Here is a 23,653-nt window from a genome sequence, read left to right as displayed (position 1 = left end):
GGTGGGGGGAATCAGGGTGGAGTCATGAGCAGGGGTAGTGTTCCCCTCGGGGTTCTGGGGGGTGGGGATAGTGACATTGGGGTCTGTGGGGGGCATGTCAGCAGAATGCAGGTGAGTGGCGCTTGTGGGGGCGGAAGTGGTGGTGACAACGGCAGTAGGGATGGCGGAGGTCACTGAGCATGTGGCATCAGCGATGATGTGAGGGGCGGAAGTGATGTCACGTGTGATGCATGAGGAATTGTGAGGGGTGGAAGTGGTTGTGGGAGTGGCCATGATAGGGGCGGAAGTGACATCATCAATCAGCGAGGGGGTGGCAGCTGCATCAGCCGCATGGCTAATGGCGGAATAGGTTCCGAGGCCAGGGGAATCTTCTGGAATGTTTGAGGAGTGCTGGTTATGGAGGTGGGTGGATAAAAGTTTGTTGTACTTACAGTTTTTGATGTTTGAGATGGAATTGAAATAGTGTTTGTTGAGAGTATGAATTCTCCTGAGGATGTAGTACAGAGTGGCTCCTTTGCAAATCTGAGAGAGTGTGGCCCTCAGCTGAGGCAGGGCTGACTGTAGAGAGGTTAGGTGCCGGCGCATGGCTGCGAGCGTGGAGTGGAGGGTCTTGAAGGAGAACTGTTGCTGGTGTTTTTGAATCTGTAGTCTGTACTGTTTGTCCTGTTCGGGTCCGAACTCTGCTGGTTTAAAGGTGGTCCGGAGTCCGTGTGGAATGAGTTGGTTACGGAGGCAGGCACTGAGGAAGCAAATGTGGCTGTGGTAGCGAGTTTGTTTCACGACATGGTTGAAGAGCTTCAGGGCAGAGGAAATGACCTGGGAGTTGCAGTGGGAGAGGGACTCCCTGAGATTCTTGTCGAGAGAGGAGGAAAACTTCTTCAAGGCAGGCATCCCGACAGAACACCCCTGGTGCTCACCTTCCACCCTACCAACCTTCGCATAAACCAAATCATCCGCCGACATTTCCACCACCTCCAAACAGACCCCAACACCAGGGATATATTTCCCTACCCACCCCTTACCGCCTTCCGCAAAGACCGTTCTCTCCGTGACTACCTGGTCAGGTCCACGCCCCCTTACAACCCACCCTCCCATCCTGGCACTTTCCTCTGCCACCGCAGGAACTGTAAAACCTGCGCCCACACCTCCTCCCTCACCTCTATCCAAGACCGTAAATGAACCTTCCACATCCATCAAAGTTTTACTTGCACATCCACTAATATCATTAATTGTATCCGTTGCTCCCGAATGCGGTCTCCTCTACACTGGGGAGACTGGGCGCCTCCTAGCAGAGCGCTTTAGGGAACATCTCCGGGACACCTGCACCAATCAACCACACCGCCCCGTGGCCCAACATTTCAACTCCCCCTCCCACTCTGCCGAGGACATGGAGGTCCTGGGCCTCCTTCACCGCCGCTCCCTCACCCACCAGATGCCTGGAGGAAGAACGCCTCATCTTCCGCCTCGAAACACTTCAACCCCAGGGCATCAATGTGGAATTCAACAGTTTCCTCATTTCCCCTTCCCCCACCTCATCCTAGTTCTAAACTTCCAGCTCAGCACTGTCCCCATGACTTGTCCTACCTGCCTAGCACCTTTTCCACCTATCCACTCCACCCTCTCCTCCCTGACCTATCACCTTCATCCCCTCCCCCACTCACCCATTGTACTCTATGCTACTTTCTCCCCACCCCCACCCTCCTCTAGCTTATCTCTCCACACTCCAGGCTTACTGCCTTTATTCCTGATGAAGGGCTTTTGCCCGAAACGTCGATTTCGAAGCTCCTTGGGTGCAGCCTGAACTGCTGTGCTCTTCCAGCACCACTAATCCAGAATCTGGTTTCCAGCATCTGCAGTCATTGTTTTTACCTAATTTTTTATCCTGTCTACACGTTTGGGATGTTAAGGCCAATCAGATCAAATTTGCTTTACCTATGCTTTCTGCAAAAGTTGTCATGTTTTGATAATCTTTGATTCATGGTTTTTAAACAAAATCACCCGAATTGAGAACAGCTATTGTAAAAGAATCGACAGATTTAAAACGGCAATTGGTGTAACAAAGGGACAATGTTTGCTGCTGCATTATCACCACCAAGAGTCAATGGAATGATTTACTGCATCTACTAATATAATATGTGAAGAGAAAGGTCATTATTCATACATGGGTAATTAAGTCAAATTATAGATTTACAAAAAAAAATTGGTTTCAAAGTGTGTGGTTTGATATTTCACTCTCCATTAAATAGATTAAGGAAACTGTAACTCTGTACTTTATGGTATCTTGATTACCCTTCTAAGAGTTTTATGATAGATTTTGGGAAAATGAACAAAAAAAACGCTTTTGTTAAAGTACCAGAAACACGAAAAAAATTACTCTTGCCTTAAATAATCCTTTAATTTCTCTATAGCCTGCGATGTAAGGAGCATCAAAGTACTTTTGGTTCTTGTGGTGAGGAACAAAACAGATTTGTGTAGTGATCCATATTTTCCTCAGCTGCATAATAAACTTAATTTGAAGCTGTAATATTACATTTGGAACTTAACAGGGGAAACAGAATTAAAATCAATTTTGATGTAAAATGATACGATATTTAAGCAGGCATGTAGAATACCATTACTGAGTACTTACTTACAGATGGCATTGTCAAATAACACCGGATTAATGATTTCAAAGGTGTGAACATAAGCATAGTCTAATTTTTAAACGAGGCATGGGAGCAAAATCAGTAAGCATCATCTTATAAATCCCACAAACTTAAGTTGTAAAAGAATTCTGTACTTTGGTTTTGTGAACAAGATTGCACGATCAATGCTGTGATTTAGTTGTAAAACTGGAATCAGATTTTCAGACTGAGTTTCACACTTGTATTCACAGATTACATAAGAGAACATTAAAACAGATAAACTAAGAGCACTCCTGACGGTACACTGAGTAAATCGACTGCTCGTGTGATACTGTGTCATTAAAGACAAGCCTTTTGTTGGTATGTACATCAGGGTGGCATGTTTCCTTGCAACTTCCTCTTTGTCTTTTCCATAATGGTGTTTCCTTTTTCTTCATGGTTATTAAAGCAATAGTGGATCTTGCCCAGCCATTAACTTCTCCACGTGTGAACACAGAGTTCCCAATGTTCATTCCAGGGCCAGGGGCACAGGCAGACCAGCTCTGCACACCCAGCCTTTAACAGGGGCTGCCCACGCTTCCCAGCTTCAATCTGGGAAGGGTTGGGCATTGGGTCAGTTGACCCAGGAAAAGTAGAGGCTCTCGAGGTTAGCTGGGTGGAAAGCACTGTTTTCCAAGTTTCAAAACAGAGATTAAATGAGAGGCATCCCTCCTGTTCTCACCCCTCCACTCCCCATTCCCCAAACATGACCATCTTGCCAACCTTTGCTCCTGCATTCAAACTTATAGCACTTCATGACCCTTACGCCAAGCTAAACCTCTGTTCCTACACCACATGGCACATCATGCCCCTGTAGCAATCTATATCCTATAAATGAACAAAGAACAGAATAGACCATTCAGCCCATAAATGCTGCTCTGACAAAGATTAATCTTCCACCATCCTTTCTGGAAGAACATTCCAAAGACCCAAGACTTTCTGTGAGAAAGAAACCTCATTTATTTTTTGTTTAAGGATTTGATGTCGCCCATTTAAAACAATGACTCATAGCTCTCATCCTCACCGCATCTAGCCCATCAATAGCTTTCTGGATATTAACCACTTTAATCAAATGCCTCATAATTTTCTAAATTCCAGCAGACAGGAACCACTCCGAGATCATACCTTCTGATCCTAGACTCTCCCACAAGGGGAAAATGTAATGATTGTAATAGAACATAGAACATAGAACAGTACAGCACAGAAGAGGCCCTTCAGCCCACGATGTTGTGCTGACCATTGATCCTCATGTATGCACCCTCAAATTTCTGTGACGTTATGCATGTCCAGTAGTCTCTTAAATGTCCCCAATGACCCTGCTTCCACAACTGCTGCTGGCAACGCATTCCATGCTCTCACAACTCTCTATGTAAAGAACCCGCCTCTGATACCTCCTCTATACTTTCCTCCAACCAGCTTAAAACTATGACCCCCTCGTGTTAGTCATTTCTGCCCTGGGAAATAGTCTCTGGCTATCGACTCTATCTATGCCTCTCATTATCTTGTATACCTCAATTAGGTCACCTTTCCTCCTCCTTTTCTCCAATGAAAAAAGTCCGAGCTCAGTCAACCTCTCTTCATAAGATAAGCCCTCCAGTCCAGGCAGCATCCTGGTAAACCTCCTCTGAACCCTCTCCAAAGCATCCACATCTTTCCTACAATAAGGCGACCAGAACTGGACGCAGTATTCCAAGTGCGGTCTAAACAAAGTTTTATAGAGCTGCAACAAGATCTCACGACTCTTAAACTCAATCCCCCTGTTAATGAAAGCCAAAACACCATATGCTTTCTTAACAACGCTGTCCACTTGGGTGGCCCTTTTAAGGGATCTATGTACCTGCACACCAAAATCCCTCTGTTCCTCCACACTGCCAAGAATTCTATCCTTAATCCTGTACTCAGCTTTTAAATTCGACCTTCTAAAATGCATCACCTCGCATTTATCCAGGTTGAACTCCATTTGCCACCTCTCAGCTCATCTCTGCATCCTGTCAATGTCCTGCTGCAGCCTACAACAGCCCTCTATACTGTCAACAACACCTCCAACCTTTGTGTCATCTGCAAACTTGCTGACCCATCCTTCAATCCCCTCATCCAAGTCATTAATAAAAATTACAAACAGTAGAGGCCCAAGGACAGAGACCTGTGGAACACCACTCACCACAGACTTCCAGGCAGAATATTTTCCTTCTACTACCACTCGCTTTCTTCTGTTGGCCAGCCAATTCTGTATCCAGACAGCTAAGTTCCCCTGTATCCCATTCCTCCTGACCTTCTGAATGAGCCTACCATGGGGAACCTTATCAAATGCCTTGCTGAAGTCCATATACACCACATCCACAGCTCGACCCTCATCAACCTTTCTAGTCACATCCTCAAAGAACTCGTTAAGGTTTATGAGGCATGACCTGCCCCTCACAAAGCCATGTTGACTGCATTTAATCAAGCCATGCTCTTCCAGATGGTCATAAATCCTATCCCTCAGAATCCTTTCTAACACCTTGCAGACGACAGACGTGAGACTTACTGGTCTGTAATTGCTGGGGATTTCTCTATTTCCTTTCTTGAAGAGAGGAATTACATTTGCCTCTCTCCAGTCCTCAGGTATGACTCCGGTGGAGAGTGAGGATGCAAAGATCTTCGCAAGTGGCGAAGCAATTGCATTTCTCGTTTCCCAAAGCAGCCGAGGACAAATCTGGTCCGGGCTTGGCGACTTGTCAATCTTAATGTTTGGCAAAATTTTCAGCACATCAGCTTCCTCTATCTCTATCCATTCCAGCATGCACACCTGCTCTTCAAAGGTTTCATTCACTACAACCTTCGTTTCTTTCGTAAAGACAGAAGCAAAAAACTCATTTAGGGCTTCCCCTACCTCCTCAGGCTCCACACACAAATTCCCTATGCTATCCCTGATCGGCCCTACTCTTTCTTTGACCATTCTCTTATTCCTCACATAAGTGTAAATGAGGTCGGCCAGGTGTGAATTTGGTCCAATCAAGGAGCCCTGGCTGATAGATCTAAACAGGAGTATTAGAGGTTCAGTTCACTCTGAGAACTGGCTCCGAGGCAGCTGAATCAGTGCCAAGGTGTCTCCATGTGTAAATAGAGGGTGACTTGGTGTTGGCATATTGGCCTCTGTGGAGTTATTTCATGAACACACAATAATGTAATCTAATCTAATCAAAAACAATCTTTCAGCATCTACCCTGTCGAGTCACCTAAGAATCAAGAATGTTTCAATAAATCTGTCTCTCACTTTCCTGTATTCCAACAAGTACAGATCAAATTTACTCAACCTATCCTCACAAGATAGTCCCTCCGTACCTGGTATCATCTTAGTGAATATTCTCTGGATTGTCTCCAATGCCAAAATACCTTTCCTCAGATAGTGGGTCCAAAACTGTTCACAGCATGTCAAATGTAGTCTGACCCATGCAGTGTTCATTTCTTGAAAAACATCCTTACATTTATACTCCCTTCTCTTTGAAATAAAGGTCAACATTCTATTTGCCTTCCATTTACCCATTGAACCTGGATGCTAGTTGTTTATGATTCATGGACGAGGACTCCCAAATCCTTCTGTTTCATAGCTTTCTACAGTCTTTTCTCCAATAAATAATATTCAGCTCCTCTGTTGTTCCTGCCAAAGTGAATAATGTCACATTTTCCCACATAATATCCCATCTGTCAACTTCTTGCTCACCCAGTTATTCTTTTTACATCACTCTGGAAACTCTGTGTTATCGTAATTTCCTAACTGCTTACTGTAGTAGCACATAGGACACTCAGATCCTTTTGCATCTTTAAGCTCTGCAATTTCTCTCACCATTTAGAGCAGAGACCATAGAACAGTATGGTGCAGGAACAGGCCCTTTGGCCCACCATGCCTGTGCTGACTATGATGCCATTTTAAACTAATCCCATTTGCCTGCACATAGTCAATACCCCTCTATTCCCTATTTGTTTCATGTGTCTGCCTAAATGCCTCTTAAACTAATTGCCATCGTATCTGTTCCTATCACCTTCCCTGGCAGCATGTTCCACGTACCTACCACCATCTATGTACCTGCCTTGCACATCTTTTTTGAGTCATGCTTCTTTTTAATTCTGCCCATCAAATTCACTATTTCACATCTTCCCACATTATATTCTATTTCCAAGATCTTTACCCATTCACTTAACCTACCTATATCTTTTTGTAGCCACTCTTATCTCTATGCTACCCTATGTTTGTCTTCCTATCCACAAGGGCCAATCGACTCATCTCTCGAGGACCCTCATCCCCCATAATCCCCGAATCACTCCTTAATAGCTCCTTTACCAACTCAGTGTCAAATCACAGCCACCACCCACCACACTTTGCCTTTCCGTTTCAATGTCAATGCATCCACTGACAGAATTCAAAAGGCATGTTGAAAGTAAAATCAAGTTATATCTCTTGATAATGTCATTATTGTAACAAAATAAGGCTTCAATGATGCTAATCCATCCAATACATTGCTTCAACCAATCCCTTATGAAAACAAACATTTCACTTAGGTGCTGAAACCTTTAAGTCAATAAACAGTTGGAGCTGTCCACAAAGAGGCAGCTCAAAACATCCACTCTGAAATACTGCATTTTCTTTAAAACTGCAAGATAATTCCTTCATAACTTTGACAGTCCTGATGAGTTTGTGCACTTCTTATGCAGATGTATAACTTTTCACAAAAGGGGTAACTTATCTTCACTGAACTTGTCCCAGGACCAGATCCATAGAGACATTTTGCATTTCCAGAAGAGGAGAAATAGAAAACATTTCCCTAGCTCTCACTCCACACGCTTTCAATACTCCACATCACCCAATACATTGCCCAGGCTACATCTATTCCACTTAATACCTTCTACACATTTCCATAGCCCCCCCATTTCCCTTCTGCTATCCTATGCCACCTTACCCATTGCCATAACCTTTTATTTTATTTAATTTAATTTAATGCCTATTTAATTTAATGCCTATTTTCACCCACCACCCTACAAACTCATTTGACTATCTACAAGTAACTATACACATAGGAGAAAATTTATAACTCCTATTTCATGAAGTTCTACATTATAATTCAGGAGAAAACACATTTTCACGTTCATTTTCAAGTATCAATCCTTGTGGCACTCCACTGGTCACAGGCCTCCAGTCTGAAAAACAACCCTCTACTTTTGAGCTAGTTCTGTATCCAAACGGCTTGTTTTCCCAGTATTCCATGAGATCTAACCTTGCTAACCAGTCTCCCTGGTTAGGAATTTCGTCAAATGCCTTACTGAAATCCATATAGATCACGTCTACCACTCTTCCCTCATCAATCCTCTTTGTTACTTCTTCAAAAAACTCAATCAAGTTTGTGAGACATGGCTTCCCAAGCACAAAGCCATGTTGACTATCCCTAATCAGTCCCTGCCTTTCCAAATACACAAAATCCTGTCCCTCAGGATTCCCTCCAACAATTTGCCCATCACCAACATCAGGCTGACAGTTCTACAGTTCCCTGGCTTGTCCTTACCACCCTTCTTAAACAGTGGCACCATGTTAGCCAACCTCCAGCCTTCCGGCACCTCACCTGTGTCTATTGATAATACAAATATCTCAGCAAGAGGCATCTTGACAAACTGGACAGTTCCATTGGGTTTATGCACTTTTTACACAATCCTCTCTAAAGGTAAGCCCCAAAGTACACCTAATTAGCAACACCACCCACCCCCCCGCTGCCCCGCAGGGGTCCCTAATGCCTACCACCCAAAGGGTAAGTGACACCCTTGCCAACACCCTCATCTCCCAACAATAATCCCTTTTTTCCCATTCCCAAGGTCATGACCACAGGGATACGCTGTCTATCTAAACATAAAAACATGATTAACAGGCCTGTGTTTACTTGACCTAATCTGCACACTGTGTAGATTCCCAAACACCAGCAACTCCTAACTCAGCTTTCACAGAAGATAGATGGTTATTTAATTTGACAGCTACCTCCAGGAACTCCTAGTGTGAACTACAGTCTGCCCCTGTGAGAAAAGAGATGGGAAGAACCTGGGATCCTCCTTCTTCTGGCATTTTCACCACAACAGAGATGCTGGTGTTGCTGGCCAAGCAGATTACCTGGCAGCTGTAAAGGATGGGAATTTCTCCCATCAAGAGAATGAACTTCCTTGCTCTGTAACAATCTAACCTGCCCACAGTATATTATAGCTACAGGGCGGGCTTCTGTCACAAGCCACTAACGATCCTCCTGGGCATTTAGCTGTGTGTCATCTTATTAAATTCTGCCCAACTCAAAAAAATGTAAAGCTCATGTTAAAAAAAATACATATATATATATGTATTATACACACATGTATAGTTAAAAAAGAGTAGATACCCATTCTGTTATTCTGACACAGAACAACATCACCTTTTCAGGAATTCACTACCCCAGCAAGAATTTGACGATGAAACATTGTGTTTTCAAGGAGGAGGCAGATGCAGTTCTTGTGGCTAAAGGGATCCAGGAACATGGAGGGATGAAGATTTCGGTATTGATCATCAGCCATGATCATCAGCCATGATCATCTTGATTAGTGGAACATTCAAAGAATTTTCCTGTTTCTCAGGTTCTTTTATTTTTCTATTTACCTTATGTATGTAATGTCTTCTAGTCACTGGCAATAGAAACAGCTACCACCTTTATACTCATCCTCTAATCTCTACACGTAACTGAAATCCCTCATCTCCAATACCATAAAAACAGATCTCCTCTGTAGCCTCTCCAAGGCCTTTACATCTTTCAGAAAGAGATGATTGACATCTTTTCAGCCTAAGCTGGAGTATTGGGAGAGAAACAAAGGTCCTACAAACAGCAATGAATTAACGACTTTATATGATGTCACTTGAGTAATAAATATTGATCAGGACAGCAGCTCTTCTGGAGGATAGTGAAAAGAAAAATGCACAATATCAGAGGATTATGTGGAGAAACTTCCAATTGATACAAAGAAAAAATTGCACAAGGGTTTAAAATGACTGATCATTCAGACAGTATGTCTTGATGCTGATGCCAGCGTCAGATGTTGATCTGTGACAACAAAAAGATTCACTATAATGTCTCAAAGTCATTTGAAAGACTGTGGTTGTGCGAAAGGGTTAGAATATGATATGTATCACAGCCACATTCAAAAGGAGCAGTTCAGGCAATTATAGATCAGGGAACCCACATTATAGCAGGGAAGTTGCTGGAGATAACAACAAGGGATAATACTAGCAAACGGTATGGGCTAATAAGTGTCAATTCACATTTGTAAAGAGTAGGTCATGGTCAACTAATCTAATCAAATTCTTACAGGAAATCATACCATGCACAGACAAAAGGAATCCAGTGATTTGAACCATCTAGAATTTTAAAAAAGCTCTTGGATCAGGGCCAATTAACAGATTAAAGTATTCATGAAATACAAGGAAATGGATGTCTGCAGGAGGAAGAATGGGAGTAAATGAATGCTTCCAAGACTGGCAATGTTTACCTTGTTCTGTACTCAGGTCTGAGAGACAAACCTTAAAGGGTGAATATGAAAATTTGCTGATGGCATTAATTAGGGGCACAGTAAAACTGACAGGAAGAATAGAGAGTTGTTGACAGAGGCAGTTTAGGGGAGCAGGCAGATTGTGCAAATTCAGGAGAAGCAGGTTAATATGTAAAGTAGAACATGGTTCGAAACAGAAAGCAAATTTAAGTGATACCAAAAATAAATTTCACAATGCTTTGAAAGGGCAGAGAGATTTAAGGATACAGATTTGTAACATCAGTTATGTAATTAGAAAAACCAATAAAGAAAGTAATTGGATTGGCACCAGAAAGCGATAGTGGGTCTGTACAAAACATTGGTTTGACCACAATGGAGGGTAACTGTGCCCAGTTTTAGGGACCTTACTACAGAGAATAGAAAGCACAGAAAATAAAGATTATGGAAAAAGCAGAAAAGAAATGTGACAAAATGAGATGACTTGGGTACAATCAATGAGTTGGACTACGTTCACTGCAAGAGAGAAGCTATTGAGAGGTATGGGATGATCTGAATGCTCAAATTGAGTCCCTACCCATTTAAAACAGGGGTCAGTGCAAATGTCCTGTCCACTGTGTTCAGTGATCAGTGTAGGCCAAGGACTCTAAGATGGCCAGCAATATCTCAACCTCTTCAACATTACACTTACAATCTGTGCAAACATGCCACAATAAATCATTCAAATATGACTTCTCAAGCGCCTGCTGACATGTGCCTTTGCAGCACGGTTACATTTTAAACTGAAGTGCTTCAAAACAAGTCATTTTATCCAAAAATACCTTGAAAGAGTTCATGTTCTGTAGTGAAGGAGGGAGAGAGGCAGTTGATGAAGCCAGTATGAGTAACAACTGCAGGCAAGTGTTCACTGGAAGGGTCATGCAGTGTACAGAAATATTCTTCTCCCACTTCTCTTCTACCCTGAAAAGAAAGAAAAGCTCCTATTTAAAAGCCAATATTTAGAAATGTCCAAGCAAATATTTCAAAGACTGAACTTCTAATTAAAACCATGATAAATGACTGAGCAAAAGGTAATCACAACAACATATTCTGCATTTACGTACACACATATATAAATTATGCATCTAACAATTTGCATTAAATAGGTTGGGAATAAATTATAGTTGAATTCAAGTGCACAAATTTATTTCAAGTAAACACTTTCTTATCTAAGTTAAACCAAATTATATGCTTTCCTTTATTGGTCAGAGTATGGAGTACAGGAGTTGGAAGGTCATGCGGCTGTACAGGATATTGATTAGGCCATTGTTGGAATATTGCGAGCAATTCTGGTCTCCTTCCTATCGGAAAAATGTTGTGAAACTTGAAAGGGTTCAGAAAAGATTTACAAGGATGTTGCCAGGGTTGGAGGATTTGAGCTGTAGGAAGAGGCTGAACAGGCTGGGGCTGTTTTCCCTGGAGTGTCGGAGGCTGAGGGGTGACCTTATAGAGGTTTACAAAATCATGAGGGGCATGGATAGGATAAATAGACAAAGTCTTTTCCCTGGGGTGGGGGAGTCCAGAACTAGAGGGCATAGGTTTAGGGTGAGAGAAGAAAGATATAAAAGAGACCTAAAGGGCAACTTTTTCACACAGAGGGTGGTGTGTGTATGGAATGAGCTGCCAGAGGAAGTGGTGGAGGCTGGTATAATTGCAACATTTAAAAGGCATCTGGATGGGTATATGAATCGGAAGGGTTTGGAGGGATATGGGCCTGGTGCTGACAGGTGGGACTAGATTGGGTTGGGATATCTGGTCGGCATGGACAGGTTGGACCGAAGGGTCTGTTTCCATGCTTTACATCTCTATGACTCTACGAGGAATCCAGGTGCAAATCCAGGGCAGCGATTTATTCTTGGGCATTGCAAAAGATCAGAGTCTGATCAAGTCCATAATTTCACTCATTTGGACGATGCTAAATTAATTTATAAATGTATGCTGAAAACTAGAAATAATGTCTCGCTCAATAAAAAAAAATCTCATTAGTGCAGCTGTACACGATTAATGAAACTAATTTGAGTCTCCAGTTAATTTCAATTTCCATTTTTTTCTGGAAAATGAAATAATTGAATCACTGTTTAATGAAGCATAGCAACAACCCTCCACCAACCCTCTCAAAATGTTAATTCACACAAGCACAAATGTCACATACACAGATACTGCATTACTCCTTCAGAGACTATATTAGAAATCTGGACACATGAATTCTAACCCTACCATTACACAGAATTCTTTTTTTCCAAAAACTATACACTTAAAAACTACATGAAATCTGCAGTTGTCACCACATGGCCACAACAGATGATCTTAAAACCGATCTAGTTCACAAATCTTCTTTAATGAAGAAAATCGGTCACTCTTTTATGGTGTGATCTATATATGACTTCAAGCCCACAGTAACATGACCTCCTAACAGCCCTTTGAAATAACCTAGCAAGCAATGCAATTGTACTCCAGTCAGTGATTAGGTGCAATTCAGGATTGACAGTGAACAAATCTCCATTCTACGAATGAATATAAAATATATTGCAGGTTCCAGGACAGAAGAAAGAAGCAGACAAAAACAGGAATACAGTTTCTTTGTTCCTCAAAGCACTGCTTTGTTCAGAAACAAAGCAATATTGAAAATAATAAACGACACTTCTCATAATATTGGACAATTGCAGAAAAGAATGTGCGCTCAATAGAATTCTTTTAGTTTAGAAAAACTGCTCCGAGGTTCCTTACTGAGGAAAAATTAATAAAAAAAAGGAAACTGAATTATAGAAGGTGAGTCAAACTCACATCCCCTTCTCCAACTGAGTTTCTTGTTCTTTCTTCTTTGCCTGAATCCAATAAAAATGCCAGCAGTAGATGCGCCCTTTCTTTTCACCCCTGCTTAGGAGGTGAGTCAGTTAAAATACAGAGAAACCGGGGTATGGTTTTTTTGCTCCAAAACATTTTACGCAATAAGCATTTCAATTAAATGAACATATTGTGCATCAGTTATCAACTGATCTCTGATAACACAGCTCCGTTTGCACGTTCTCCCCATGTCTGCGTGGGTTTCCTCCGGATGCTCCGGTTTACTCCCACAATCCAAAGATGTGCCGATTAGGTGAGTTGGCCATGCTAAATTGCCCAGAGTGTACAGGGGTAAATGTAGAGTAATAGGGTGAGGGAATGGGTCTCGGTGGGTTACTCTTCAGAGGGTCAGTGTGGACTTGTTGGGCCAAATGGCCAGTTTCCATGCTGTAGAGATTCTATGATCCAAACTTTAACTCAGTGACAAGTTTCTTGATACAAATAAAGTATAAAGTATAAAGTATATGGAACAACTTCATTCTTGGATAAAACAAAGAGCTGCAGATGCTGGAAATCTGAAACAAAACCAGAAATTGCTGGAGAATCTCAGTATCTATGGAGCGTAAACGGAGTTAATATTTTGAATCTGGTGACCCTGATTCATAACTGTTCTGAAGAAGGGTCACTGGACTTGAAATGTTAACTTGGCACTTTATTCACGGATTTAAAAATTAGATTAGATTAGATTCGCTACAGTGTGGAAACAAGCCCTTTGGCCCAACAAATTCACACCGACCCTCTGAAGAGTAACCCACCCAGACTTATCTCCCTCTGACTAATGCACCTAACACTATGGACAATTTAGAATGGCCAATTCACCTACCCGGCACATCTTTGGGAGACTGTGGGAGAAAACCGGAGCACCCAGAGGAAACCCACGCAAACACAGGGAGAATGTGCAAACTCCACACACACAGTCACCCAAGGCTGGAATCGAACCTGGGTCCCTGGCACTGTGAGGCAGCAGTGCTAACCACTGAGCCACCGTTTTGCCCCAAATAAAATGATTCTACGAGGATAGGTATGTTTTAAAACATCCAGGGTGAGGCCAAGAACAGTGGATAATTTTGATCTTCCTGATCGAACATCTGGGCAATCAAAAGCCAGCTGGCAGTCATTATATATTTTGTAAAGAAAAACCACAAATAATTAACCAACATATTCTCCCCTTCACAAGATAATGAAGGAGAAACTGTATTGAGGTACACTTGTCCCCAGAACCAGATGGAATCTATCCCAGGATTCTATGGGAGGTAAAGCAGGAAATAACTGGCCCTGAACAGGTATCTTTGCTTTCTCCATGGCCTCCGGAGAGGTTCCAGAGGACTGGAGAATGACCAATGTCGTTCCTTTGTTTAAGAAAGGAAACAGAGATAATTCGGGTAATTACAGGCCAAAGGGACTCATGTCAGTGGCGGGGAAGCTGTTGGAGAAGATACTCACAGACAGAATTTATTCACACTGGAAAGCAAATGGACTTGTTAGTGGTAGGCAGCATAGGTTTGTGCAGGGAGAGTCATGTCTTCCCAAATTGATTGAGTTTTTTTTGAGGAGGTGACAAGAATGATGGATGAGGGAAGGACACTAGCTGTGGTCCACATGGACTTGGTAAGGCATTTGATAAGCTACCTGACGGCAGGTTGAAACTGAAGATACAGTCTCATGGGATCCAGGGTGAGCTGGCTAGATGGATACAATACTGGCTTGGTCATAGAAGACAGAGTGCAGCAATAAAAGGGTGCTTTTTGGAATGGAGATCAGTAACCAATAGTGTTTCTCAGGGATCAGTGCTGGGATCTTTGTTGTTTCTAATATAATCTGGATGAAAACATACATGGTCTGATTAGTAAGCTTGTGAATGATACCAAAGAATTGCGATAGTGAAGAGAATTGTCAACTATACAGCGGGATATAGATAGATTGGATATTTGGGCAGGGAAATTGCAGATGGAGTTTAATCTGGACAAACGTGAGACAAGTCATTTTGAATGATGAAAATCAGGTGCAAATTATTCAGTAAATGGCAGAATCCTGAGCAGCATTGATATACAGAGGGATCTGGGCGTACTGGTCCACAGATCCCTGAAAGTGGCAACATAGGGGGATAAAGTGGTAAAGAGGCATACCGCAGTCTTGCCTTCATCAGCCGGGGCATCAAATATAAAAGTTGGCAAGCTATGTTGCAGCTGTACAAAACTTTAGTTAGGCCAGATTTGGAATATTGCATGCAGTTCTGGTTGCCACACTACCAGAAGGACATGGATACTTTGGAGAGGGTATAGGTTTACTGGGATATTGCCTGAGCTGGAGGGATTTGGATATGAGGAGAGGTTGGATAAACTCAGATTGTTTACACTGGAAATATGGAGGTTGAGGGGCAACCTGATATAGGTCTACAAAATTATGAAAAGCATAGGTAGGGTGGATAATCAGAGACTTTTCCCCAGGGTGGAAAAGTCAACTACAAGACAGCATGGGGTTCGAGGTGAGAGGGAGAGTGTTTAGGGGAGAAGTGCGGAGGGGATATTTCACCCAGAGAGTGGTGGGTGCCCGGAATGCTCTGCCAGTGGAGGTAGTGAAAGCAGGCAATTAGCAACGTTTAAGGCATATCTTCATAGACACATGAATGGGAGGCAAAGAGAGGGATCAAAACTAGGTATCGGCAAAAAGTAACGGGTTAAAGACTGGGAATCAGCACAGGCTTAATGGGTTGAAGGGCCTGTTCCTGAGCTGTATTGTATTGTATAAATATGATCTATTAAATGACTTAATTTATATTAATCAGTGTGAAGCAGATCCATGTAAATTAAATTTCATCTTTCATGAGAACTTATTAGAAATTTAAATAACCATAGATAAGACACAATGGTACCTAGATTTAATTTTGTTTCTAGTGCATTTTGAAAGGTGACTATTTAAAACCTCTTCCAATTACATATTCCAACTCTATTTAAAGCTGCAACACACAAGGAATTAGGTGTATTTTAAGACAAGTTGCTTTGGGTCTGATTAGAAAGATAATGTCACCCTACTGTAAAGATTAAATAGATTATTAATTCTTGGAATTTTAAATTAACTTGTTTAATACTTCTACAATCCAACAAAGGACATTAGATTAAACAACTTAGTTTCATTGACAATTCTCACTCAAAAAATGAGCAACTATGATTACTCAATTGCACATTTAAATATTGTTTTAACAGTATAGATGCTTTAAAAAAATAGTAACAAAATAATTATTGCAAAGCTACATTTACAGACACATTAATTTAAGTGCTTGAAATAACAGTTAATATTCCAATGATGCTTTTAAATAGAAAACAAATTTTGGCGCTCTATTTAATTGACTGCATGTTCAGAACCTCAAAATTTTAACTGATAAAATCAAGGTCTGGATTTGTGAAATGATGATGTTTGTATAAGTTTCCATAATGCAAAGAGATCCAAATTGCAATTTCATTCATTTTTGATTCAATGAATATTTTCATAATACACAGCCATGGTATGGACGTAAATTGTTCAAAAGTACTGGACACTATTCACTAATGATCCACATTGGATAGTTTAATGCCCAGTTAACACTCACCTACCAGGGTTTAGACTTGAAGAACATGTGTTAGTTTGGGACACCGGAAGTTGGCCACTTCATTTTTATTTATTCATGTGACATGGGCATTACTGACTAGGTCCGCAGTTATTACCCTTCCATCATGAATCAACCACATGTCTGGAGCCACATGTTGGAATACTGCGTGCAATTCTGGTCTCCTTCCTATTGGAAAGATGGTGTGAAACTTGAAAGGGTTCAGAAAAGATATACAAGAATGTTGCCAGGGTTGGAGGATTTGAGCTACAGGGAGAGGCTGGAACAGACTGGGGCTGTTTTCCCTGGAGCATTGGAGGCTGAGGGGTGACCTTATAGAGGTTTACAAAATTATGAGGGGCATGGATAGGATAAATAGACAAAGTCTCTTCCCTGGGGTGAGAGAGTCTAGAACTAGAGGGCATAGGTTTAGGGTGAGAGGGGAAAGAGACCTAAGGGGCAACTTTTTCACACAGAGGGTGGTACATGTATGCAATGAACTGTCAGAGGATGTGGTGGAGGCTGGTACAATTGCAACATTTGAGAGGCATTTGGATGGGTATGTGAATAGGAAGGGTTTGGAGGGATATGGGTCGGGTGCTGGCAGGTGGGACTAGATTGAGTTGGGATATCTGGTCGGCATGGACCGTGCTGTACATCTCTATGACTCTATGTAAGCCAGACCAGGTAAGATTAGCAAATGTTCTTCTCTAAAAGACATGATTGAACCTGATGGAGTTTCACAACAAAGGACAGTAGTTACACGGCCACCAAAATCTACAGATTTTCCTATCAAACACAAATTTCATCATCAGTCATGAAGGGATTCGAACACATCTGCCCAGAACATTAGCCTAGGTTCTGGATTATTAGGCCAGTGACAATACCACTACACTAGTGCCACTCTTTGGGGAAAAAAAACTATCTCTTAACTTTTTCAAAGCAGCATCTTTCGGGGCAGAGGGGTCAAAATAATGACCAAGTTGTAAGCTCATACATTAGATTGTTGTGACATGGAGTGATTAGATGAGTCTAAGAATTCCAAAGAGGAAAAATGGTCAACTTATCAATTACACAGAGGTGTCACTGCTTTGGTGGTTCTTCACATTAAGGGGGAAAAAAACTGGATGAGAGTCATCGCACACTGCTCTCATGTATTTCTTAGCATGGAACATATAACAGCACTGGCAAAGATCAAGGTGAAAGTCACTGACTCTGCCTCTCAGCTATGGCACAGAGAAACTGAAAAAGAGGAGGAATAAGGAAAGGAACTTAGATGGAATTAGAGAGAAAATAATGTAAAGTCAATTCAGTGAAGAAAATGAATTGTAATTCATGCACAACATTTTTGCAAACAATAAATGCTTAAAGCTATGATTGCTAATCTTTTAAAGAGAGGTTGTTCCCATTGTAACTTCCAGCTTTTCTATAACTGGCCAAATGTTGAGAATTAAGTTTTGAGAGTCTTTTATTAAAGATCTAAATATGTATATTCAGGTTTTTCAAACATAGTGTGAATTGGCCACTGATTTAAGTATATTTTTGTGTCTCAGTCTCATATTTGCCTGATCAGATGCACAAGTAATTAATTACTATTTAAACCTTGCAACAACAGCTCTACTGGGTGCCAGTTGAACGCAAAATGAGGTTCCCACTCTTCATTTAGCCAAACAGCTTGATTCCGTAACAGCTGAAACATCTGGGGACTTTACAAATACTATTTTGATATCGTCAGATAATCTTAGTAAATAAAATTTGACTAATGGTTGCACTTTGTTGTTTTATTCTTCTGTATCTTAAAAACAAAGAAGTCTCTCTCAGTCAGTGAAATGTTAGAATGACCTCTCCACAGCAGGACTTGGCATTTTCTTTGAAACAGGGTGCCACAGAATGCGGCCCATTATTAAAAAGTGGAAAAAAATAGAGGGACACAAGCTATGTAAGATATTTTTATATACTTGTCTGACAATTAACAAGTTCCTTTCATACTCAATACTACAACAACATTGCAGCTATCAGAGTACAAAGGATACAAGTGTAAAAGAAATACACTATGATATTGCAAAAGAGTAGGTGCCTAGGATTAGAGTAAATAGCTCAAGATCAAAAACAGCAACCGAACGGAGATGGGGAAAATGACCTTTCATAACGCAGTCGCTGTTATTAGAGCCAGCTCATCAAACATGGGCATGAAGAGTAACAATGTTAGAGAGACAGAGAACAGATTCATACAGGTCCCTTACCATGGTAACCAATTTTATTTTCATGTTTATTTATTTTTGCTCAACATGATATAGTTAGCTTGATGTTGTTTTTTTCTGTGGAGTATGAACATTGCTAAAAGCAGCCAGGCAGTTGAAGCATTTTGTTGTGTACTCATCAGGCCCAGGAAGCCCATGTTTGATGAGCTGGCTCTAATAACAGCGACTGCGTTACAAAAGGTCATTTTCCCCATCGCAGTTCAGTGACTGTTTTTGATCTTGAGCTATTTGCTCTAATCCCAGGCACCTACTCTGTTGCAATATCATTGCATATTGTTTTTCAGGATACACTTGTATCCTTTGTACTCTGATACTGCAATGTCATTGTACTTTGGGTATGAAAGGATCTTGTTAATTGTCAGATGAGGCTATAAAAAGGACTTGAAAGCAGGAGCACCATTTCAGACAGAATGAGAAGATGGTACTGATTGGTTGAGCCATCACTGACATAAGATACAGCAAGAACAGTCAATTGTCAATCTCAATTCTCAGATCATGCATGTCGATTTGATTAGTCAGGTATAGTTCAACTAATCAGCACCCTCTTCGCATTCTGTACAAAATGGTGCATTTTTTGCCTCAGAGTCTGTTTCTGGGTCCTTGTCCTGATGAGCGCAAGATGAAAAGCTTCAACTTTGTGTTTTCTTTCGGCACTATTTAAGTTCTGTACTACCCCAAGCAGTAGTTGGCACTGCTGTCTCACAGCACCAAGGACCTGACTTCGATTCCACCCTTGGGCAACTGTCTGTGTCGAGTTTGCATCGCCTCCCCGTGTCTGCATTCGTTTCCTTGATGTGTTCTGCTTTCCTCCCACAGTCCAAAGTACAGACTAGGTGGATTAGCCAAGGGAAATACAGAGTTACAGGAATTGGGAAGGGGGTTGGGGGAGGAATCGGGTTAGGTCAGGTGGAATGCTCTTCTGAGGGTCAGTGTGGACTCATTGGGTTGATTGGCCTGCTTCCACACTGTAGGATTCTATGATTTTATGATTTATTTACATATCTTAGAATATAAGACCATAAGACATAGGAGCAGATATTAGGCCATTCAGCCCATTGAATCTGCTCCTCCATTCAATCATGGCTGATACGTTTCTCACCACATTCTCCCACTTTCTCCCCATAATCCTTGATCCCCTTGATAATCAAGAACCTATCTATCTCAGTCTTAAATATACTCAATGACCTGGCCTCCACAGCCTTCTGTGGCAATGAATTCCACTGATTCACCACTTTCTGGCTGAAGAAGTTTCTCCTTATCTCTGTTCTAAAAGGTCTTCTCTTTACTCTAAGTCTATGCTTTCGGGTCCTTATCTCTCCTACCAAAGGAAACATCTTCTCAACATATATCTGTCCAGGCCATTCAGTTGCAATTAGATCTCTCCTCATCCTTATAAATTCCATCAAGTATAGACCCAGAATCCTCAAATGCTCCTCATATGTTAAGTATTTCATTCCTGGGACCATTCTCTTGAACCTCCTCTGAACATTCTGCAAGGCCAGTACATCCTTCCCAAGATATCGGTCCCAAAACTGCGCACAATGTGGAGATTTACATCTGGATAGTAAGCCTCCATGCAAAACTGAACCTCCTCAGTCAAGAGTAAAACTGTAGAAAGTATAAAGATTGCTCCATTTTGTTGCCACACAAGCGTATCATCTGTAATTTTGCAATCTTGATCCATTAGATAACCCTGTTGTGATCCCGTGTTTTCCTAATGCTACCCAATGTTCTTTGAAAATACTTGAAGTAGAGAATCCAACAACAGTCAAATGCAATGTTATTAATCTGCAAATTTATAGTTACCTCAAAACACTATACAGAAAGATTCAGCCAGTTAGTCAAGTTTACTTAATTGAGCAAACCTAAGTAGTTCAATTTTAAAACTGATCTATTGAAATACAGTATAAGCCTGCAGACGTACTAATCGTCAAATTCAGAATGAAAGGATGCAGGGCAACTATGCTGCCCTGAGACACACAAAACTAATTATTCTGTGGAGGAAATTCAAAGAACAAACCTAGCTCCTGATCCAGAAACATCACAGAGATTTTCATAAAGTGAGCTAAATCCATGCCATCCGTTCAAGTTTACAAGAACAGCAGAATTTAGAAATCGACCTCATGCAGATGTTTAGGACCAAGGGCCAGGATTTCCAGAAGGTCACATTTTCTTCCACTATTGAAATGAATCTATAACATGAGCTGCTTAATGGGGGAAGAGGGCTGGCCAAACTGAGCATAAAAAGCCACACATGAAACTGGAACAAAATCAGCAATTGCTGGAAAATCTCACCGGGTCTGGCAGCACCTGTGGAAAGAAATCAGAGTTAACGTGTCGGGTCTTTCGTTCTGAGGAAGGGTCACTGGGCTCGAAACAATAACTCTTACTTGTCTCCACGGATGCTGCCAGATCAGCTGAGATTTTCCATTAAATTCTGACTTTGTTTCAGATTTCCAACATCCACAGTTCTTTCAGTTTTTCAGTCAAGAAACTCCTGCCAGCAACTGGGAAAAGGTGTTTCTACAATTCTGCTCTTTTCTTGCATCCAAATGTGGAAAATGGCTAGCAACACAATCACTGGGTACTCTCACTTACAGAACATATGTTCTGTTACTCCCTGTTTGTGTGTTTAATTTAGTGGAAAACTCAGCCACCTGCTCAGATCATCATCATTATCCATTCTGGTGAGAGCAGTAATCGCAGAGATTTACAGCAATGGGGGAGGCAGAGGGTGGTGGGGGACGTGGACGTTATTGTTTTGGAGGGCAGTGGTAGTGCAGAGCTGGAGGAGGGCCAAGTCATCCGGCCATTAAAATAACAGCCTGCGTGTGTGACAATTCGTGAAGAATACTGTTAGCATTCATTATTGAACAAAGACCATTTGTCAATCCAAAATAACTAAATTTTGGCTTTTCCTGAGCTTGCCCAAGAAATTGGCAAAAATCAAGGCACATGATCTGCATGGCAAGATAAGAGGAGTTACCAAAACAGTTGGATGACCTCAAGGTCGAACTCTCCCAGCTCTGGGAGGCTATAAGAACTGGAGGAGCTGTATCCAAACCTGTCCAGACCTTGTACTGTCCAGAAGTCCATTGCAAGAGTCCTGGTTCTCATGAGTCAGACACAAAAAGACAGCTTGAGAAAATTCCACAAGGGCAAAAAGTATAAGCCTTTGGACTTGCAGACCAAGAAAACCCATGCCATGTGTCGTAGACTAAACAAATATGAGGAGAGCTTGAAGACTGATAAACAGCGAAGAGCGTCTGTACCCCACGTGCAAACTTGCTGCAAAAACATAAATATTCTGTCACAGAAAACATTAAATTTAAGAGATTAAAAAACAACTTGCTTTTAGAGTCATAGAGTTGATGTAAGGTCATTCACACTGGTATCCCCGCTCCCGTGTGGCAAATTTAACACATTTAATTAGGTGGGCGCATGAGTGGCATGTGGGACTCCTGCCACCTTTCTTCCTCTGCCCCTGAGCAAATCATGATGCGAAGGACACATGCAACCTTCTTACCCACCACCAACTGAATCTTGGCACCACCTTTGCCTCTCACAATGCAAGAAGCCAAGGCTCCAAGGGGACTTCCAACTTTCAAACATGTGGTTTTGTTAAAAGGGAGGTCATGCAGAACAAATCCAAAAGGGTTTTTCAAGGAGGTGATCACATGTGCAGGTGAGAGTAGTGCAATTGATGTAGTTTATTTGGATTTCAACAAAACCTTCGCCATGGTTCCACACAGGAACGAGTAAAGAATATGAAAGCACATGGGTTCCTGGATAACTTGGATCCAAAATGAGTTAGTGACGAGACAAAGGCCGGTGGTTGATAGTTGGCTATGTGATTGGAGGCTGGTGTCCTGTGGTATACCACAGGGATCAGTACTGGATTCCTTATTGTTCGTGGTATATAGACGACACAAATAAGAAATGGGTGGGGTCAAGGGATCGACACTAATAACATTTGTGGATAGGCCAGGTGATTAACAGTGATGAAGAAGGTCTTAAATTACAGGAAAATACAGACAGATTGGGCAGACGGGCAGATCATCAGTGGATAGAATTTAACCCTGAACGTTACACTTTGAAAGAAGTAACAAAACAAGGGAGTACTCATTGAATGGCAGCATACTGTGAGGCTGACAAGAATGGTCACACATCCCTGAAGGTACCAGGACAGGTTAACAAGGTGACTAGGGTAGCTTATGGCTTTATCAGTTTTGGCACAGATCATAAGGGCAGGGAGGCCATGTTGGAGCTATGCAGAACTCTGGTTAGGGCACCGCTGGAGTACAGTACTGTGTGAGGTATGGATCACCACACAATAGGAAGGATGAAATTGCACTGGAGGGGTTGGAGAGGAGATGCACTAGGACGTTACCTGGGATTAATTCCGAAGAGAGGGTGTTTTCTTTAGAGCAGAGAAAGCTGAGGTGGCAACTGATGGAGCTGAATAAGATTTAAGGGCATGACAGGGTGGAATGGGGTCGACAGCCCAGAGCAGGGATACCACAGACCAGGGACTCGGCGCGGGGGTACCAGGGGACAATGACTAGGAGCGGGGATACCAGGGAGCAGCGACGCGGAGCTGGGATACCAGAGACCAGTGACCCGGAGAGGGGATACCAGGGACCAGTGACCCGGAGCGGGGATACCAGGGACCAGTGACCCGGAGCGCGGATACCAGGGACCAGTGACCCGGAGCGGGGATACCAGGGACCAGCGACCCG

At 42.0% G+C, this 23,653-nt stretch overlaps 1 protein-coding gene and 1 pseudogene across 1 annotated transcript in view; one reads left to right on the top strand and one right to left on the bottom strand.

Moving 5' to 3' along the window:
- Positions 1–23,653, bottom strand: part of ube3d (ubiquitin protein ligase E3D) — a 165,084-nt gene that overhangs the window by 41,641 nt on the left and 99,790 nt on the right. Inside the window, exon 9 of the mRNA XM_087982339.1 lies at positions 11,009–11,147. Coding sequence (XP_087838465.1) covers positions 11,009–11,147 — 139 coding nt within the window. The remainder of the gene's footprint in view (positions 1–11,008; positions 11,148–23,653) is intronic.
- On the top strand, positions 20,456–22,216 carry LOC148150635 (large ribosomal subunit protein uL29 pseudogene; annotated as a pseudogene).

Source organism: Chiloscyllium plagiosum, unplaced genomic scaffold, assembly GCF_037043375.1.
Source record: "Chiloscyllium plagiosum isolate Xiang-an unplaced genomic scaffold, Cpla_swu_hap1 HiC_scaffold_3, whole genome shotgun sequence".
NCBI classification, from domain to species: domain Eukaryota; kingdom Metazoa; phylum Chordata; class Chondrichthyes; order Orectolobiformes; family Hemiscylliidae; genus Chiloscyllium; species Chiloscyllium plagiosum.
Note: the sequence above shows the minus strand (reverse complement) of the source record. Positions and strands in the feature narration are given on the sequence as shown.